Genomic DNA, 16,180 nt, shown 5'->3' with positions numbered 1-16,180 from the left:
TCTTACTAGAGGTCCAGACGATCAATTATCTGCCCCGTACATTGTCCGAACATGCCCCAGTGCTCCTTGTGATTAACTTCCCTATGATCCCCAAACATTGGCCTTTATGGAGGTTTCCCACCTCAGCTCTGCTTGATTCAGTTTTCCATATCGAGGTGGGCGTCGCCATCAGGGAATACTTCCTGTAAAATGAGGGGACTGTATCCTCACAATCCGTACTGTGGGACGCCTTTAAGGTGTATATACGTGGGGTCTGTCTCTCGAAGCACGCTGGCGTGCTTCGATCCATTTGTGGGGAGTTGGAAGTGATGGAGAGGAAACTCAAAGATATAGACACAGCTGCACAGACTGCCTCTTTGCCTGTACCGCTACAAGACCATGCAACACTTCTATCTTAATTTACCAACTTAGCTGCCCAAGAGGTTAAATATCTCGGCAAATACGCGATGGCCCTGGTGTATGGGGAGTGTGAAAGGCCCGGTAGGACGCTTGCCCAACTACTTCGGCCTCATTATCAATCGGCATATATCAAACACCTCGACCCGGACACCGGCACTACATTGACACGGGGGTCTCATGTCACAGCCGCTTTTCTATCCTATTACACTCACCTATACAAAATGCGCAATCTCCCTGTGGGGCAGGCTCTGGCCGATTACCTTCAAGAGATAGTCATGGTCTGGTTGGAAAAAGGACAATGCGATTTTTTAGCCTCCCCGTTAGCTACAGATTAAATTAAACAGGCGATAAAAGACCTGGCCAGCAGCCGTGCTCCGGGTTACAATGGCCTATCGGGAGAATTTTATAAAGCCTATCAATGCAAACTAGCTCCCCGTCTGTTGGAGGTATATGACGAGGCCCTACAAAATGGATCTCTCTCCCCTACTATGCATGAGGCTATAGTCACGCTCCTGCTCAAACCCGGCAAATCACCTCTCCACTGTACGTCCTAGAGAATGTTATCATTACTAAATCATGATTATAAAATCCTGGCCAAAATATTGGCTACCCGTTTATCATTGCTTGTAAATACCATATCATGCCCCTTTCAAGCGGGATTTGTCCCTGGTAGGTCCACTGCACTTAATCTGCTGGCTATTGTCTCAGTGATTAATCAAATATAACCTACACTGCCAGCTGCGGCTGTTCTCCTCAATGCAGAAAAGGCCTTTGATTCACTTGAATGGCCTTTTCTATACTCAGTGTTGCAGAAACTTGGTATTCCAATCGGATTTTTAAATCTGATATGCCTTTATATTCTGGCCCGGTTGTCCGGCTAAAACTGAACAGTGAAATAACAGCTCAATTCCCTTTGACACATGGCACCAGGCAGGGATGTCCCCTTTCACCTCTATTATTTATTGTTGCCATGGATCCCTTGGCACGTCATATACAAGAGAGGCATCTCCATCGGGGCTTGCAATTTCACTCGGGCCCACTTGCCGCCTCGTTTTATGCCGACGATGTCATGCTGTTCGTACTAGAACCGGCAACGAATCTGTCATATTATTGTGTGAAGTGGTCAAGTTTGGAGTATACTCTGTGTTGGTCATTAACTGGTCTAAATCGGAAATCTTCCCCTTGACACCAGCTACTACTCAAGAAGATTTCGAATACCCCTTGAAATGGTGTATCGACTCCCCAAAATACCTTGGCATCTTCTTGCACTGCAATGCATCTGAAGTGATCCGCCTCAACTATGGCTCGGCAATAGACCATCTCTCCGCTCAGGTCAAACAGTGGATCAAATTTCCCCTTTCCATGGCTGGCAGAATCACCATAATGAAAATGGTGGTCCTCCCGCAATTCTTTTTTTTTTTTTTTTTTTTTATTTTATTTTTAAAATTTTTATACCAGATATAACAATACAGCACAGCATAGGGTACAACAATTAATAATCAATGAAAATATACATTTCAAATATTATAAACAATATATAGCTTCAATAAAGTCATTAACACAATTTCCTTTTGAAAGTAAAATCCAAGCAATCAAATCATATCAAGCCACCATATTTACACCATTTGATCTTTCCATCTCCGTATTGGATCCCAAATTCTCAGACCCAGTTGCTTCCCCCTTCGGCCTTTCCGTTCATAAATCCCTTTTTCTAAATTGTAGGCAAACAACAGATTGGCCAGCCATTGATTCCTAGTGGGAGCAACTTTGTCACACCAAGCTCTTGCTATTAACAACCGAAATACTGCCATAGCAACAAAGACAAACTCTTGACAAATAGCCTCGCCCTCTGTTATTATTCCCAAAAGAACCACCATGGGTGTAATTTTAATTTGAATACCTAGATGTCTCACTAGAAAACCCTCTACCTCCCTAATCAATGTAGCCAAATGAGAACAAGTGGCAAAGATGTGGATTATATCCGCCTGTGAGTGATTACACCGTGGGCAGTCTGTCCCTAGAGTGCCACCCCATTGTGCTATTCTAGCTGGTGTATAATATAAAAAATAAATAGTTTTATAATGCTGTGATTGTAATGGTGCTGAACATAAAACCGTATGACCGAGAGCCAGAGATTCCTGAAACCAAGCAGCTTCAATGCCCAACTTCGTGGCCCACTTAATACCATATTTGACAAGATCATCTTTCTTAGTAGTAAGAAGGCAGGCATAGAAACTACGTATATTACAGTCTCCCCCTTTCTCGATCATATCCAATATTTCATTGTTTTTAAACCCTACAGACCCTCCGCGCTTGGTATTCAGAAAACTTCTGACCTGTAAATATTTGAAAAAACTCCTTGTGTCTATGTGAAATTTGGTAACTAAGTCCGCAAATTGCACAATTCCGTCCAGCCCAACAATATCCCCTATCCTTCTGATCCCATTGTGTTCCCAGGATGCAAAGATCGAGTCTGCAAATATATCTCCTGGCCAGGATTTATTCTTAAACAAGCGGGTATATCTATTGTATCTACCCAGCCCGGATCTTTTCAAAAAAGCTGTCCAGATATTAACAGCAGCAATGACTGTCTTGAACCTTGTTCTTTTAAAGTATGCGAAGTCCGTGCAATTTAAGAAACAGTTCTCCGCCTCCGCCCCCAAGACTATAGAATAAACCTCAGTTGACATTTTGGAGATTCTAGGATGCTCCCCGCCACCAATTAATCCCTGCATATATTGCAGTGCAGTAGCTAGATAGTATAGCCTAAAGTCGGGGGCGCCCCACCCACCTCTAGCCCTTGGAAGAGTCATAAATCTGTACGCTCTCCTAGTCTTTCCGTGGGCCCAGATGAATCTATTTAGTACCAATTCCAAAGCGTGAAACCATTTTACACCGAAAAACAGGGGTATTGCACGAAACAGGTATAGAAATTTGGGCAGTACAATCATTTTGATAACATTTGTGCGTCCTAATAGAGAAAGATGCAGATTGTTCATCCTACCAAGATCTAATTTTAATCTCACCATTAACGGAGTTATATTCTGCTCAACTACATTCTCCAAATCTGCCGATACTTCTATACCTAGGTAAACTGCTGATCTAATTACCCTGTAATCATTACATATAACATATGAGTTTTTTACTATTTGTGTTTTCGTTTTATTGAGGCTATACCCTGACACCTGACCAAAATCCCGAGCTTCTAATTCTACTGCGCACATAGCAAGAGTAGGATTAGCTGTAATAATTGCAACGTCATCCGCATATGCCTGTGCCTTGATATGCAAATTATTAACTATTACCGGTGGGATATTAACATTGGCGACAAGCCTACGCAGAAGGGGATCCATATACAACGCAAATAGGAGAGGGGAAGACGGACACCCTTGTCTAGTCCCCCTTTCTATTTGAACTATGGATGAGTGGCCACTGTTAACTCTGATTCTGGCCGAGGGTTTATTGTATAAGGTCTGGATGGCTCTAATATAATCCTCGCCAAACCCAAACCACCTGAAGACAGACCATAAGAAATCCCAAGAGACCCTATCAAATGCCTTTTCGGCGTCCAGAAACAATACTGCCATAGGGTCTCCTGGGATCTCCACGGCATCAAAGAGCGTAAGCACCTGCCTGATATGTTGAGTAGTACCCTTTCCCGGAATGAAGCCATGCTGTATTGGGCTAACAAGGGACTCGATTATAGTCGCCAATCTCTTTGCCAACACTTTAGAATAGATTTTAACGTCTGAATTCATTAGAGTGATGGGTCTATATGATGAAGCTGCCAAAGGGTTTTTGCCTTTTTTCAAAATAACTATTATATCTGCTCCTCCCCAAGACTTAGGAATAGAGGCCCCTGTCTGCGCCTGAAGCATAGTAGATAGAAGTATATCGCCTAATATGTCCTTAAATACTCTGTAGAATTCAACTGGAATTAAATCCGGGCCCATGGCTTTACCGGGAGGAAGATCATTGAGTGCACCCAACATTTCTTCCAGATTGATTGGTCCTTCTAACTGCTCCCTATCTTCCTCAGATAGGAGTGTTGGCTGAATACTATCGAGATAATATGAGATCTGGCCCGAATCTAAATCCTTATCTGATCTATATAAATCTACGTAGAACTGCCTAAACACTTCTCTTACCCCGTCTGAATCCGTGATCGTATTACCCTGAGCATCTGTAATTTTTTTGATCTCCGCCGCTGAAGCTTTTTGTCTAGAGCGAATGGCCAAAAGGTGCCCCACTCTTTCGCTCATCTCATAAGCGTTCTCTCTGTTTAATAAATATCTAGCAGCTGCCTTAGTAGCAATACTTTCACAGACCCTTGCCTTTAAACAGATTAATTTTACACTCTGCTGCTCAACAGACCTTTGGGCCTGTATTGCTAAATATAGTTCTTCTTCCGCTTTGGTTATTTCCATTGTTAATTCATTAAACATTGCCCTCTCCTTTTTCTGTTTGTGCAGTGAGTAGCTCAAGGTCTCTCCCCGTATGCCCGCCTTAAAGGTGTCCCATTCAATCCCAGAGTCTACCGACCCCCTATTAATTTCCCAGAAATTCTTAATCCAGGAATTCATATGAAGAATGTAGGCTTCCTCCCTTAAGAGAGTCCTTTCGAAAGTCCAAGCGGAGAACTTCCCCTGCTGACAGCCCATTTTTATAATTAGGATTAGAGGGTTATGATCGGATATGATCCGAGGATGCTTCTCTATTTGTGACCTATTCAGCAAAGAGTTGGAAATAAAAAAATAATCTAATCTTACCAAAACACTATGGGGAGCAGAAAAAAAAGTACTGCCATCTATAAAGGGATGAGCAGCGGCCCACATGTCAACCAATGAATTGTGCTCTAAGAGATCCTCTAAAGCCCTATAAGATTTTTTCTTTCTGCCAGTGTATCCCGTAGACCCAACCTGAGAGTGAATATTAAAATCCCCACAACAAATAATCGGTTCAGGCCACAAAGCCAATTCTGTATCCAAAAACTGGAGCATTTCAGGGTCGTCTTCAGTGGAACCATAAACTGAAGCCAACGTGAACTTCTCCCCTTTAAATACAATTTCCAATAATACCCACCTACCCCACTGATCTTCTTTTTTCCTAACTAATATCGTATCCCTGTTTCTGCCCAGAACCGCTACTCCCCTCGTTTTAGTCCCCTGTTTAGTATTAGCCAGTAGGGAGAACCCCAGTTGTTCAAGGAGGAACCCCCTAGCCCCCTCTATATGCGTCTCCTGGAGACATACTAGGTCCAAGTTCATTGCTTTCAATAAAGACGACACTCGCATTCTTTTTTGAGCATCATTGAGGCCACATATATTAATTGAAGCTATTTTACACGTCATTAGCGTATTCCATGAATAACTTTTATCAGTATAACTAACGAAATAAATAGACCAAAAATATAACATCCTATGCTGTGCTCAGAAAATCCCAAAAAGCTGTGTTTCACCTGCACCCCCCCTCCCCCTGAGCCCCTGCCCCCACCCTCCAACCTGTGCACCCCCTCTCCCCCCTCCCCCCCCACAGGCAAATAGGTCAACCATGACCTATGTGTGATCGCTTAGGAGTGCAGTTGTCGCCTCCTCCTCCCAATATGAGAAACCTGAGTTTCCCCGTCCAAACCATCTTTCTCCCCTCCTTTAGTGATCCCCCCTGTCTTTGTACCCCAGCACCCCCACCATATACTCTTTAACTTTTATTTCCGAAAAAAATATTTTGAACTGGCCTTTGGTGATTATTTTTAGTTTAGCTGGATACAGCAGGAAAGCTTGTGAGCCCAAGGCTTGTATTGGTGCTATCAATTGCCTCAGCCTCCATCTTCTTTCTACTGTGACATGACAGAAAGCAGGCCTTGCGAAAAAAGTAATCCCATTAAAGGTACGCTTAGAATCCGGTTTAGCTTTGTCCAGTATCTGTTGTCTTAGTAGGAAGTTACCCACAAATAGCAAAATAGCTCTAGGTCTCGTGTCTTGCAATGAATTGCGCCTGGGAGCCAGAGGAAATCGATGGGCTCTCTGGATTTCTGTATCCCATTGCCATGCTGAAAGCTCTGGGAATGCACCTTTAAGCAGATTAACGACAAACATCCTTACATCTTGGCCTTCAATCCCCTCTTCAACCCCCAGAAGTCTTATATTATTGCGGCGCTGTCTATTTTCATAGTCCTCCAGCTTCCACTGCATGTCTAAGGATACCTTACTTTGCTCCTCCTTCATTTTCCGCAAACTGCTTAGCTCGTCTTCAAGCCTCCCCGTTCTTTCTTCAACCTGGGTAATTCTCTCAGAGGCCTCCTCGTACAACTTATTCATTTTCCTTAGTGAATTATGAATTTTGTTGAGCCCTTGCCTCGATCTCCGAGCTTCGGCCCTTGCCTCATTCTGCATGCTTTTCAGGGTACTAAATAGTAGATCCATTGAGGCTTCTTGAGTTTTAGATTGAGGTATTCCCTCTCCACCAGAGGACATATTATTCACCTCCTGATATGGCTGTGATGTAGCTGAATAATCCCATGAAAGTCTCTTCGTTGGATTAGGAGGGCTTTCTAGGGAGTTCGGCTTCCTACGAGATCTACGTTTCTTAAGAGTACATTTTTGAGGGACCGAACTAGCTTCTGAGGCAGAAGACTCACCAAAGCTGTCGTCACTGTCACTGTGGGTTACAGGCTCTGAATCCTCATTGAGCGAAAAAAAATAGTCAGGTGAAGCACACCCACCGGCCGGCTCCAAAAACAACGAGCATGCTGAGGTACTCCCTTCCAGAGAGATCTCTGACTCCGTGCCTGCCTCCTGCCTATTAGCCTGCTCAGCCCCCGACTCACCTTGACTGTTTCCGTGAGCCTCGTCATTCTCCAAAGGCTGGCTCCCTTTGGGATTATCCTTTGCCAATGGCGCAACTGAGCCAGTGTAAACAGACTCCAAACCTTGAGGCTGCCGCTCCATCAGATTGTCCTCCGCCGCTAACGTTAGTGCTTCAGGGCCCGGGTTGAAAGTTTCCGAGCGCTCAGACTCCGCCGGATCACCCTCGACTAGGTTACACACAGCCGACGGTGCCTGCTCCAATGCCGGCGCTTGGTCTGGTTGCATAGCAACCCCTGTTTCGCGGGAGTCCTGCGCCTCGGCACTGCTCGCGCTGTTCACTTTGGGTTGCTTACCGGTGTTTCGTTTTTCCAAGCGGCCTGTACTCATCACCGGGAAGCTCTCGAATACAGAAGGCTGCCTCAGTTGCATTTCTTTTCCTCCTGCATTATTGGACTGCAGATTTTTCAACTCTCGTGAACCGCACTGGACAGTCATCCCGATGGGGTTCGCTTGGAGCCCGTCAGTGCCTTGGACCACACCAGCTTTCTTCCCAGTAGATTTTTTCGAGGTAAGTGCGTTGCTGGGTCGTGAGGATGTAGTCTTTGGCTCCTGTTTGTCCTGATCAGGCCGTTCTTTCATATTGCTCTCTTTAGTGTCTTTGACATCTTTGGCTGCCTCGCTCCCTTTGATGATACGTGGAGGCATATTATACCGTCCCAAGGCGAAAGCTGCCGCTTTCGAGGATCCTGCTAACAAAAAATGAATTATCCTCAACGGAAGCTCGGCAAACCTTTTACAGAAAGCCCAAGTGATTTTGAAGTCAGTTCCTTTTAGGCAGTGGTCGGGTTTCATCCCGTGGGTTGCGAGGGATCACCACATTTTCTGCTGTAATCAGGAGGAGGAGAGGAGTGCGACTGCTCACTACACACCACCAGCGGCCATCTTGCCGGTCCTCCCGCAATTCTTATTTCTATTCTTGAATATCCCCATCGCCCTCACCACAAAATCTTTCGATACGCATTCGTCTTGTCTGGGCTGGTAAACAGCCACAATAGGATGGAATACTCTACTTATGCCTTATGAGCATGGGGGATTTCGAGTCCCGGATTTTTATTTATATTACTTCGTTGCCCAAATTCACTTTACATATTACTGGTATCACCCTGATGCCCGACTTCTGTACCATAAGCCCGAACATTCCCAGATTCACCCTAATCTGCTATCTGCAGTACTACCACAGGGCCTACCTCGCTGCCCCGCAGAAAATTAGACGTTACCCACGATGTGTTGGGCATGGACGAAACTGTGTAGGTATTTACAATCGGAATTCCTTTACTCGGCAAATATACCATTGGCTGACAATGCATGGCTACCCCCTACTACTGAAGCCTTTACCAAACGTACATTAACCAAACATAGACTAGATGGTTGGCGACCTGATCAAAGAATCGCGACCATGCACCACGGCAGAGCTCCTTTCCCACGGAGATGCCCCATATATGGACAAATTCCTTCTACCTAGGGTTTGTGGATCTCTGATTGGAGCAATCCCGGATGCTGTGTCGGAACCAGCAGACTTTCCCCCTCACGCTTGTTATAGCCTCTCCAGATGGAACCGACTTGATTTCACGCCTGTACCATCTCTCATTATCTCTTCGCCCTGCTGTTGGTGTCAAGGCGCGGACTGCCTGGGAACGTGACCTGGGTATATTAATAACTGACAACACATGGCACTATTGGTGTGCACAAACGCTTTACATTTCAAATAACCATCACCACAAATTATTACATTTGAAATATATACATCGAGCTTACATAACCCCGAAATGATTGGCCAATATTGATTCTAATACCTCGCATGAGTGCGCTCGGTACTCAGCTTTGGATCCTGATTTTTTACACTTGGCATGGTACTGCACACCAGTTCAGGCATATTGAGGAGAGATCTTCCACCATTTATCTCTCATGGTGGAGCGGACCATACAACCCACACCATTGACAGCATTGCTTGGATGTGTTCGATCTTTCAAGAAGGGCATTAGAAGATTCACGGCAATTGCTTTACTCATCGCGAAGCAACCAAACTCTTTGCACTGGGGCAGAACGCAAACACCGTCTATTAGGACCTGCCTCCAAGTTATGGTTCATTGCGACACTATGAGTGACATATACGCGACTCTGCTTCCATTGACTTCACACCCGCAGGATATTTGGCAACCATTGAAGAACTATTTATTAACATACCCCCAGGACGGTGACTGAAATGCCCAGGGGGTGGTGGGTGGCCGGAGTGCGATACCTGGTAATTGTAATATGCTGCGGCTTAGTGCTTGTTACTGATTATTGTATAATAAAGACGTTCCTCGATTCACTGTAAAAACTGTGCAACCAACTGTATGTTATAGTCATCTTTTTCATTAAATGCTCTTGTACCCTGTTATTGGGTTACACTTCTTGATGTTATCGAATGCTTTCAATGAACTTGAGATGCTATATATTCTCATGCATTATTAATGTGTTTGTATCTTGCTGATCTCCATAAAGGGACATTTAATTTAAAAAAAAAAAAGACCTCTCTTTCTGCACACCTCTTGCATCACCCTGGTAGTGCAGAGCCCATCCCACACAATAAGCGCTCTATTGGCGGAGCGTGTTTTGAGTGAAATAACTGGACAGCAGGCGCTCAACTGCCAGCAAGGGTTTTGGATTTATTTACCATTTCTGCAAATTAAACAAGGCATCTGAGCATAATTCCTCGAAGCATTTGAGCAAAAGGGAACCTTCACCGGCGAAGTTTGTGCGCCACTCTTCCAGCAAATCTTCAGGGGAAGATGAGAGCCATACTCTTCCCCTAGCTCAACAACTGGAGCCCGTTGCCGATACCCAGAGTCCATTAGAGACACTGACAGCTCGATCATCAAGGTAACAGCAGTGATGGGGGCCCAGAGGGGGATCGTGCTGCACTCCTGCAGCTAAGGTCTTTTCTTTCTTGATTTCAATCAGACCCGAGTTGTCTTGGAGGTCGCTCTGCACCTCCTGCAACTAAGTGCTTTGCTGTCTGATTTCAGCCCGACCCGAGGGGTCTTGAGGGTCATGCTGCGCTCCTCACTGCCGGGTGCTGTTGCATTTTATTCAACCAACTATCAGACCCGAGCGGTCCCTGCCATTTGTGTCTGCCCCCCATGTAGCCGAGTACACACCCGGTGTTTTGTTTACCTGGATTGGATCCATACGGTCTCAACGTTGATGTACTGCCCTCCCCGCAGTTTGGGGAAAGTCCCTATTCTCCTCCCGCTCTCTTTGGTCTGCTGTGAAACCGCCCCTAACTATACCGTGGAAACAATCCTTGTGGTGACCTTGCTAAATTACCGTAAAAGCTCTAAAATAAGCCCAGCTGATTTATATACTTAAAATGTAATAAGTCTTAATCTATTGATTAGATTTTTGTAATTTTGGTCTTACTTTTACCAGATAAATATCAACTATTTTTCTAAACCTGTGTAGAGTCTTTTTGTGGTGTTTTCATTGTGTGACTGTGGGTGTGTGTTGCACAAATACTTTGGACATTGCCTCTTAGGATAAGCCTGCCTGCTCTGCGCAAGCTACCGGAGGGTAAGCACAGCTTATCTTTGGTGAGTATCTGACTTGCCCTGACTAGAGTGGTGGGTTGTGCCTGGCTTAGGTGCATGCCAGAGCCAACCAGAAGCCCTATTTCTAACACTGGAGGAATAAAAAAGCAAACCTTTCATTTACCACAGCTCCTTCCTCCAGCTGCACAACCTGCAACAGCACTCCTCTGTCCCTACACACAACAAATTACAGATCCTTGACCTTATCGTTGCCAACCCCACCATGGTTCAACTAGAGACTGACTGGCTGGACTATTACTCCATACCCTTTCTGCTCGATATCCCTTATCCCATTGCCACTCCTAAACAACTTCACAAAGTATGCAAACAATCCTTAGAAACTTCTCTATGAATACAATAGATATCCTCATATCCCAAAAATGCTCACTCATCTCCAAAATGGCAATATTGATACCATGCTTGATACTTATAACAAACTCGTCTCCCAAGCAGTTGACACCGTCACATCACTGAAGCTGAAGCAACAATACCTAATGCCCTCTCAGTCTAGTTGTTCACCAAATTATACTTTAAATGAAGAGACGTTCATGATTTAGAAAACTAATGGAAATTTTCAATAGACCCTTTTTCCACATAAAGCTCAAAGCACTGAGGAAGAATAACAAACATAATTTTACAAAATGACAAACATAATCCCAAGCACAGCAGTTCACAAAACCAGTTCAAATTCATCCACGCAACATCTGCCAGGCTGCAAAAGCCACCTCGGACCACTCATCCAACAAATGTAATTACATTCTGGACTTCTTTAACAACAAAATCGTCTCCATTGCAGCCTCCTTTGCACCCAGCAATGATCTCATCCAGGTATTGCCTAAGATGACAACTACATCAAGTTTCTTAAAACTGGTCTATCTGGAAGACCTCACATTCTTCATCAAAAATCTAAAACCCACGGCTTGCCACAATGATGAGATACAAGAAACCATCATCAAGGCAAATTTATCTTACTTTGCCAATGCTTGGTGCAAATTCATCAATGGTTCTCTTAGTCAAAGAACTTTTCTTGACTCTCTCAAATGTGGCCAAATTACCCCTTGTATAAAAAAATAGAACCCTGGCCTTGAGTTGACATTCAACTACCTCCCTGTGTCAAACCTTTCTTGACTAGGCATGACTATGCAAAAATATGTCTTCCTACAACTCACTGGCTACATCAATGGTTGCAACCATCTCAATGCTTATAAATACGGATTCAGAACTGGTTATGCCATTTAAACTGCCTGCTCTGCATGATATCCATCAGATGCTCTATGATGATATCCATCAGATGCTGTATGATGGTGACTCCCACCCAGCCGTGGCCCGTGCAGGTAAGAGCAGTGGGGCCAAGTAGGGGGGATTTCAATGGTGCAATGACGAGGGAAAATTATTTATTTAATTTTCCCTCGTCATTGTCCATCGAAATCAAACTGCAGGCGGCCCCACTGTTCTTACCTGCACGGGCTGCGGCTGCTCCAACCTCCCAGTTCTGCTCGACCTTACTGCAGCATTCAATACAACTGACCATATACTACTGCTATCCATACTTGAACAGCGCTTCAGGATTAAGGACATAGAACTAAATTGGTGTGCGTAATTCTTATCCATCCGGCCCCAAATTTTAATAAACTTTGGAGCCAATATTTCAAATCATGCACCCACCCTACAAAGATTAATTTCAGCCCCAACACTTTTCAATTTATACAGGGAAAAGCTCTCCAAAATGTGGGATGACAAAGGATGTCTCACTCCTTCAATACAAAGATTGTTGAAAATGACCCTTTCTGCAAGGTCACCCCAAAATGTTTTGCCTTCCTCCTACCCTTTTTGCTAAATTTGTTTTGTAAGCTTTAGTATTCTGGGCACTTTACCACTGCAAACCAGTGCAAAAGTGCATATGCTCTGTACTCCATCAATACACAGATTGCTGGAAATGGCCCTTTCTGCAGGGTCACCCAAAAATGTTTTGCATTCCTCCTCCCCTTTTTGCTGAATTTGTTTTTGTTGCTTTAGTATTCTGGGCACTTTACTACTGCTAACCAGTGCTAAAGTTTATATGCTCTGTACTCTAAACAGGGTAACATTGGCTTATCCACAATTTGCATAGTAAATTTACTTTTAAGTCCCTAGTAAAGTGCACTATATGTGCCCAAGGCATGTCAGTGAAATTCTACTAGTAGGGCTGCAGCACTGATTGTGCCACCCACCTCAGTAGCCCTTCAAACATGGCTCAGGCCTGCCACTGCAGATCTCTTCTGTGCAGTTTTAAACTGCCATTTCGATCTAGCAAGTTAATCTACTTGCCAGGCCCAAACCTTCAATTTTCTTACATATAAGTAACCCCTAGGGTGGGCCATAGGCAGCCATATTGGCAAGGTGCAGTGTATTCAAAAGGTATGACATGGACTTCTAAGTTTTACATATCCTGGTAGTGAAAAACTGCTAAATTAGTTTCTTACTAATGCAAGGCCTATCTCTCCTGTAGGTTAACATCGGGGTTGCCTTAAAACATCTTTTAAGTGTAATTTCCAACTGAGAAAATACAGAAATTTTGACTTTAGTGGCTCTGGACTCACAATTTAAAATCACAACTGATGGTGAAGTCAGATTTTAAATGATCAGTCTGAGAATGCCACTTTTAGAAAGTTGGCTTTTCTTACTCTGACTATTATGTGCCCCTGCCTGTCTCTGAATGCACGTCTGGGTTGGGTGACAGCTGGACTTTGTGCATTCCCTCTAGACAGCCACACAAAGGGACCTGGGGTGTGATATTTGCATCCTGATGGCCCATCACCAGGGCTTACAAAGAAGTACATGCCAACTCTCCAACTTACCTTACTAATCTCCTGAAACAACCATTTGGCATGAGAGGTCACTGCGTCAAAAACAACCTGCTACTGAAAACCCCAAGCTTCACAACCAGCCATGGATAGCATCGGTCTTTCTGAAGTGTGCTACTCTTCCATAGAACTCCCTCTCTGCTAACCTCATGACTAAACTCCAACCTGCTGTCATTCCACAAGCATCTAAAAACGCACCTCTGCAGACTGTATCCTACTTTAAAGGACTAATTGCCTTGTTATTATATAAGCCCAACTTCCTTTCTCTCCATTTGAATCCCCAATTTTCCCTTGCCACTTTCCTCCCTGCAGTCTACCTAGCCCTTTGTTCTAATCCTTTTCCCTAGTTGGGTGCTCCAGCTGTACTCTCTCCCACTCCTTTCTCCTCGACCTCCTCCTCTCTCCTGTTGTCCTTCTGCTTCTCCCCCTCCCCGTCTCTAACTCTGCACTTTCACTTCTACTTTTTAGTTTACTTATACCCTCCTGTTTCCCTTAATTGTGAACTCCTTTTGGTCCCTACCTTTTAATTACCTCATGCCCTTCATGTGTTTTCAAACACTCATACTGTCGATTATTCAAGGTAAGACCACAGTGTTATTTTTCTTGTTATATTGTATAGCCCCCCTAAACCTTATGATGTTATAGAAATGTGTTAAACAAATAAATAGCGTAGTTGGCTATCAACACACTCACCCTATTAAACAACAACAACACTCTCCAACAGAATACATTAGACAGAACACTCCACATACACTCAATATAGCTCAGGTGCACCACATAGTGGGACCTCACGAGCTCACAGCATCCCAATCTACACAAACAATAAGCCTCCTCTGCCTTCTAATTCCACCCCACAACCATATGATTTTTTTTTACAATACTTGATTGTGGATTTTAGCTGGATCCTCTGGTTGAAAGAACACTTTCTTTCACTGGCTGAACTAGGAATGCTCTTTCTTCTCCCCAAGAGATTCATGGGATAGCACGGCTGCTATTTCATCACTGTTGTTACGACCGCGATTTGATTAATACTAATAAGGAACTTGTTTTGAGTCAGGTTTGGTGTACAAACATAAACCTTTTGAGGTCTTACAAGGCGTATGAAAGGTGTTTTAGAGTTGGTGAGATACCTATTTTTCAAACCCATCCAACAGATTAATAGAACTGTTATGAGTGTCGATGCACCTCCATTTGTTCGCTCATGCTCTTCGATGGCACAGGGCTGGCAGTGGAGGTGATGGAAGTTAGCCTAGAGTTTTCTGCCGGGCGACTTCACAGCACTGCACCACATTCACAAGCTCTGCTATGCAGGTCCACTGGCCCCAAGTCCTCTCAGTCCACTCCCTGTAACTGAGACTTCTTCAAGTCGTTTGCACTCATGCACTTCATACAGCACCTTGGTTTTCTTAATGTAGTGAGGGGAGTCCAGTATTCTCTCCATCCGCCTCCCATCCTACACCGTGATCCATGATGCCGGACAATTGCTGTCACCCACTTACACACTAGCATAGCATGTGCATGACAATATGAAATCAGTCTAGACACTATAAAGTGCTTCAACACCTTGTCAGGGGTAGGAAGCACTATAAAAATGTGATTACGTTATATATAGTACCACTTTGATGCCTATTTAGTAATCCAAGGAGGTTTGATTTTTTGGGATTGTTTACTATGCATATGTTAATCTTTGTTTAATGATGCGGTGCTTCGTGACGTTTACGTGATATGCTAAAGCCCTGTTATACTCAAAGTACTTAACTAGGAATATGTTATTATATGTTCTTTTGCTCTGGTGTGTTGTTTTCTACATAATAAATGTGGCTACTGTACCATAAGGTTGTATTTGGCTTTCAGGTCTACTTACCTAGCATTTTGTTTGAATATGAGATTGAGTAAATGGTCAAACATTGCCACAGGATTTGTCTACTTTATAATTATTAAAAGCTCTATTTAGGTCCTGGTCATTTGGTGCACATGAGGCTCTGCCTCTGCCCGCAGGTCTGGTTTCTCCTCTGCATTTTTCAGTAAGTGATTTGCTTTGTCTGCTGCTGTTTCTCAAGTTTTTTTTCTTTCTCCGAAGGTAATGAGTTAGGAGTCATAGAAACAAGTGAACGAGTTAATACAGCTCATGCCAAAAAGAAATCACTTCAAGAGCAGCTGATGAAAATCACCAAGCAGCTTGACATGCCTGATCAAGGTATGAATCTGAATAATCTCAGAGTTTGTAAGCAGATTCCATACATCAATTACCTAAAAGATGCATGCTCCATTCATGCATGGATTCGAATTATAGACATTGATATGTAAAAATATCAACTAATCTAAATGTGAAAGTAAAGTCACTGAGTGCACTGAATTTAAAAGTCAGTAACAATGTGTATGCATTAAACACTGCACTATATCTCAAAATTGCTCAGAGAAGGTGAAGTTCGTTTTAGTTTTCAGTATGATTTGCATAGTACGGTCATTTTTTTATAATGAAAACTTTCGAAAATTATTTTTC

At 43.7% G+C, this 16,180-nt stretch overlaps 1 protein-coding gene across 1 annotated transcript in view; it reads left to right on the top strand.

Moving 5' to 3' along the window:
* Positions 1 to 16,180, top strand: part of LAMA4 (laminin subunit alpha 4) — a 466,993-nt gene that overhangs the window by 320,870 nt on the left and 129,943 nt on the right. The window contains exon 18 of the mRNA XM_085611379.1: positions 15,758 to 15,874. Within this exon, the coding sequence (XP_085467505.1) occupies positions 15,758 to 15,874 (117 nt within the window). The remainder of the gene's footprint in view (positions 1 to 15,757; positions 15,875 to 16,180) is intronic.

This window comes from Triturus cristatus, chromosome 6 (assembly GCF_964204655.1).
Source record: "Triturus cristatus chromosome 6, aTriCri1.1, whole genome shotgun sequence".
In the NCBI taxonomy this organism is placed as follows: domain Eukaryota; kingdom Metazoa; phylum Chordata; class Amphibia; order Caudata; family Salamandridae; genus Triturus; species Triturus cristatus.
This window is presented reverse-complemented; position numbering and strand designations above follow the sequence as displayed.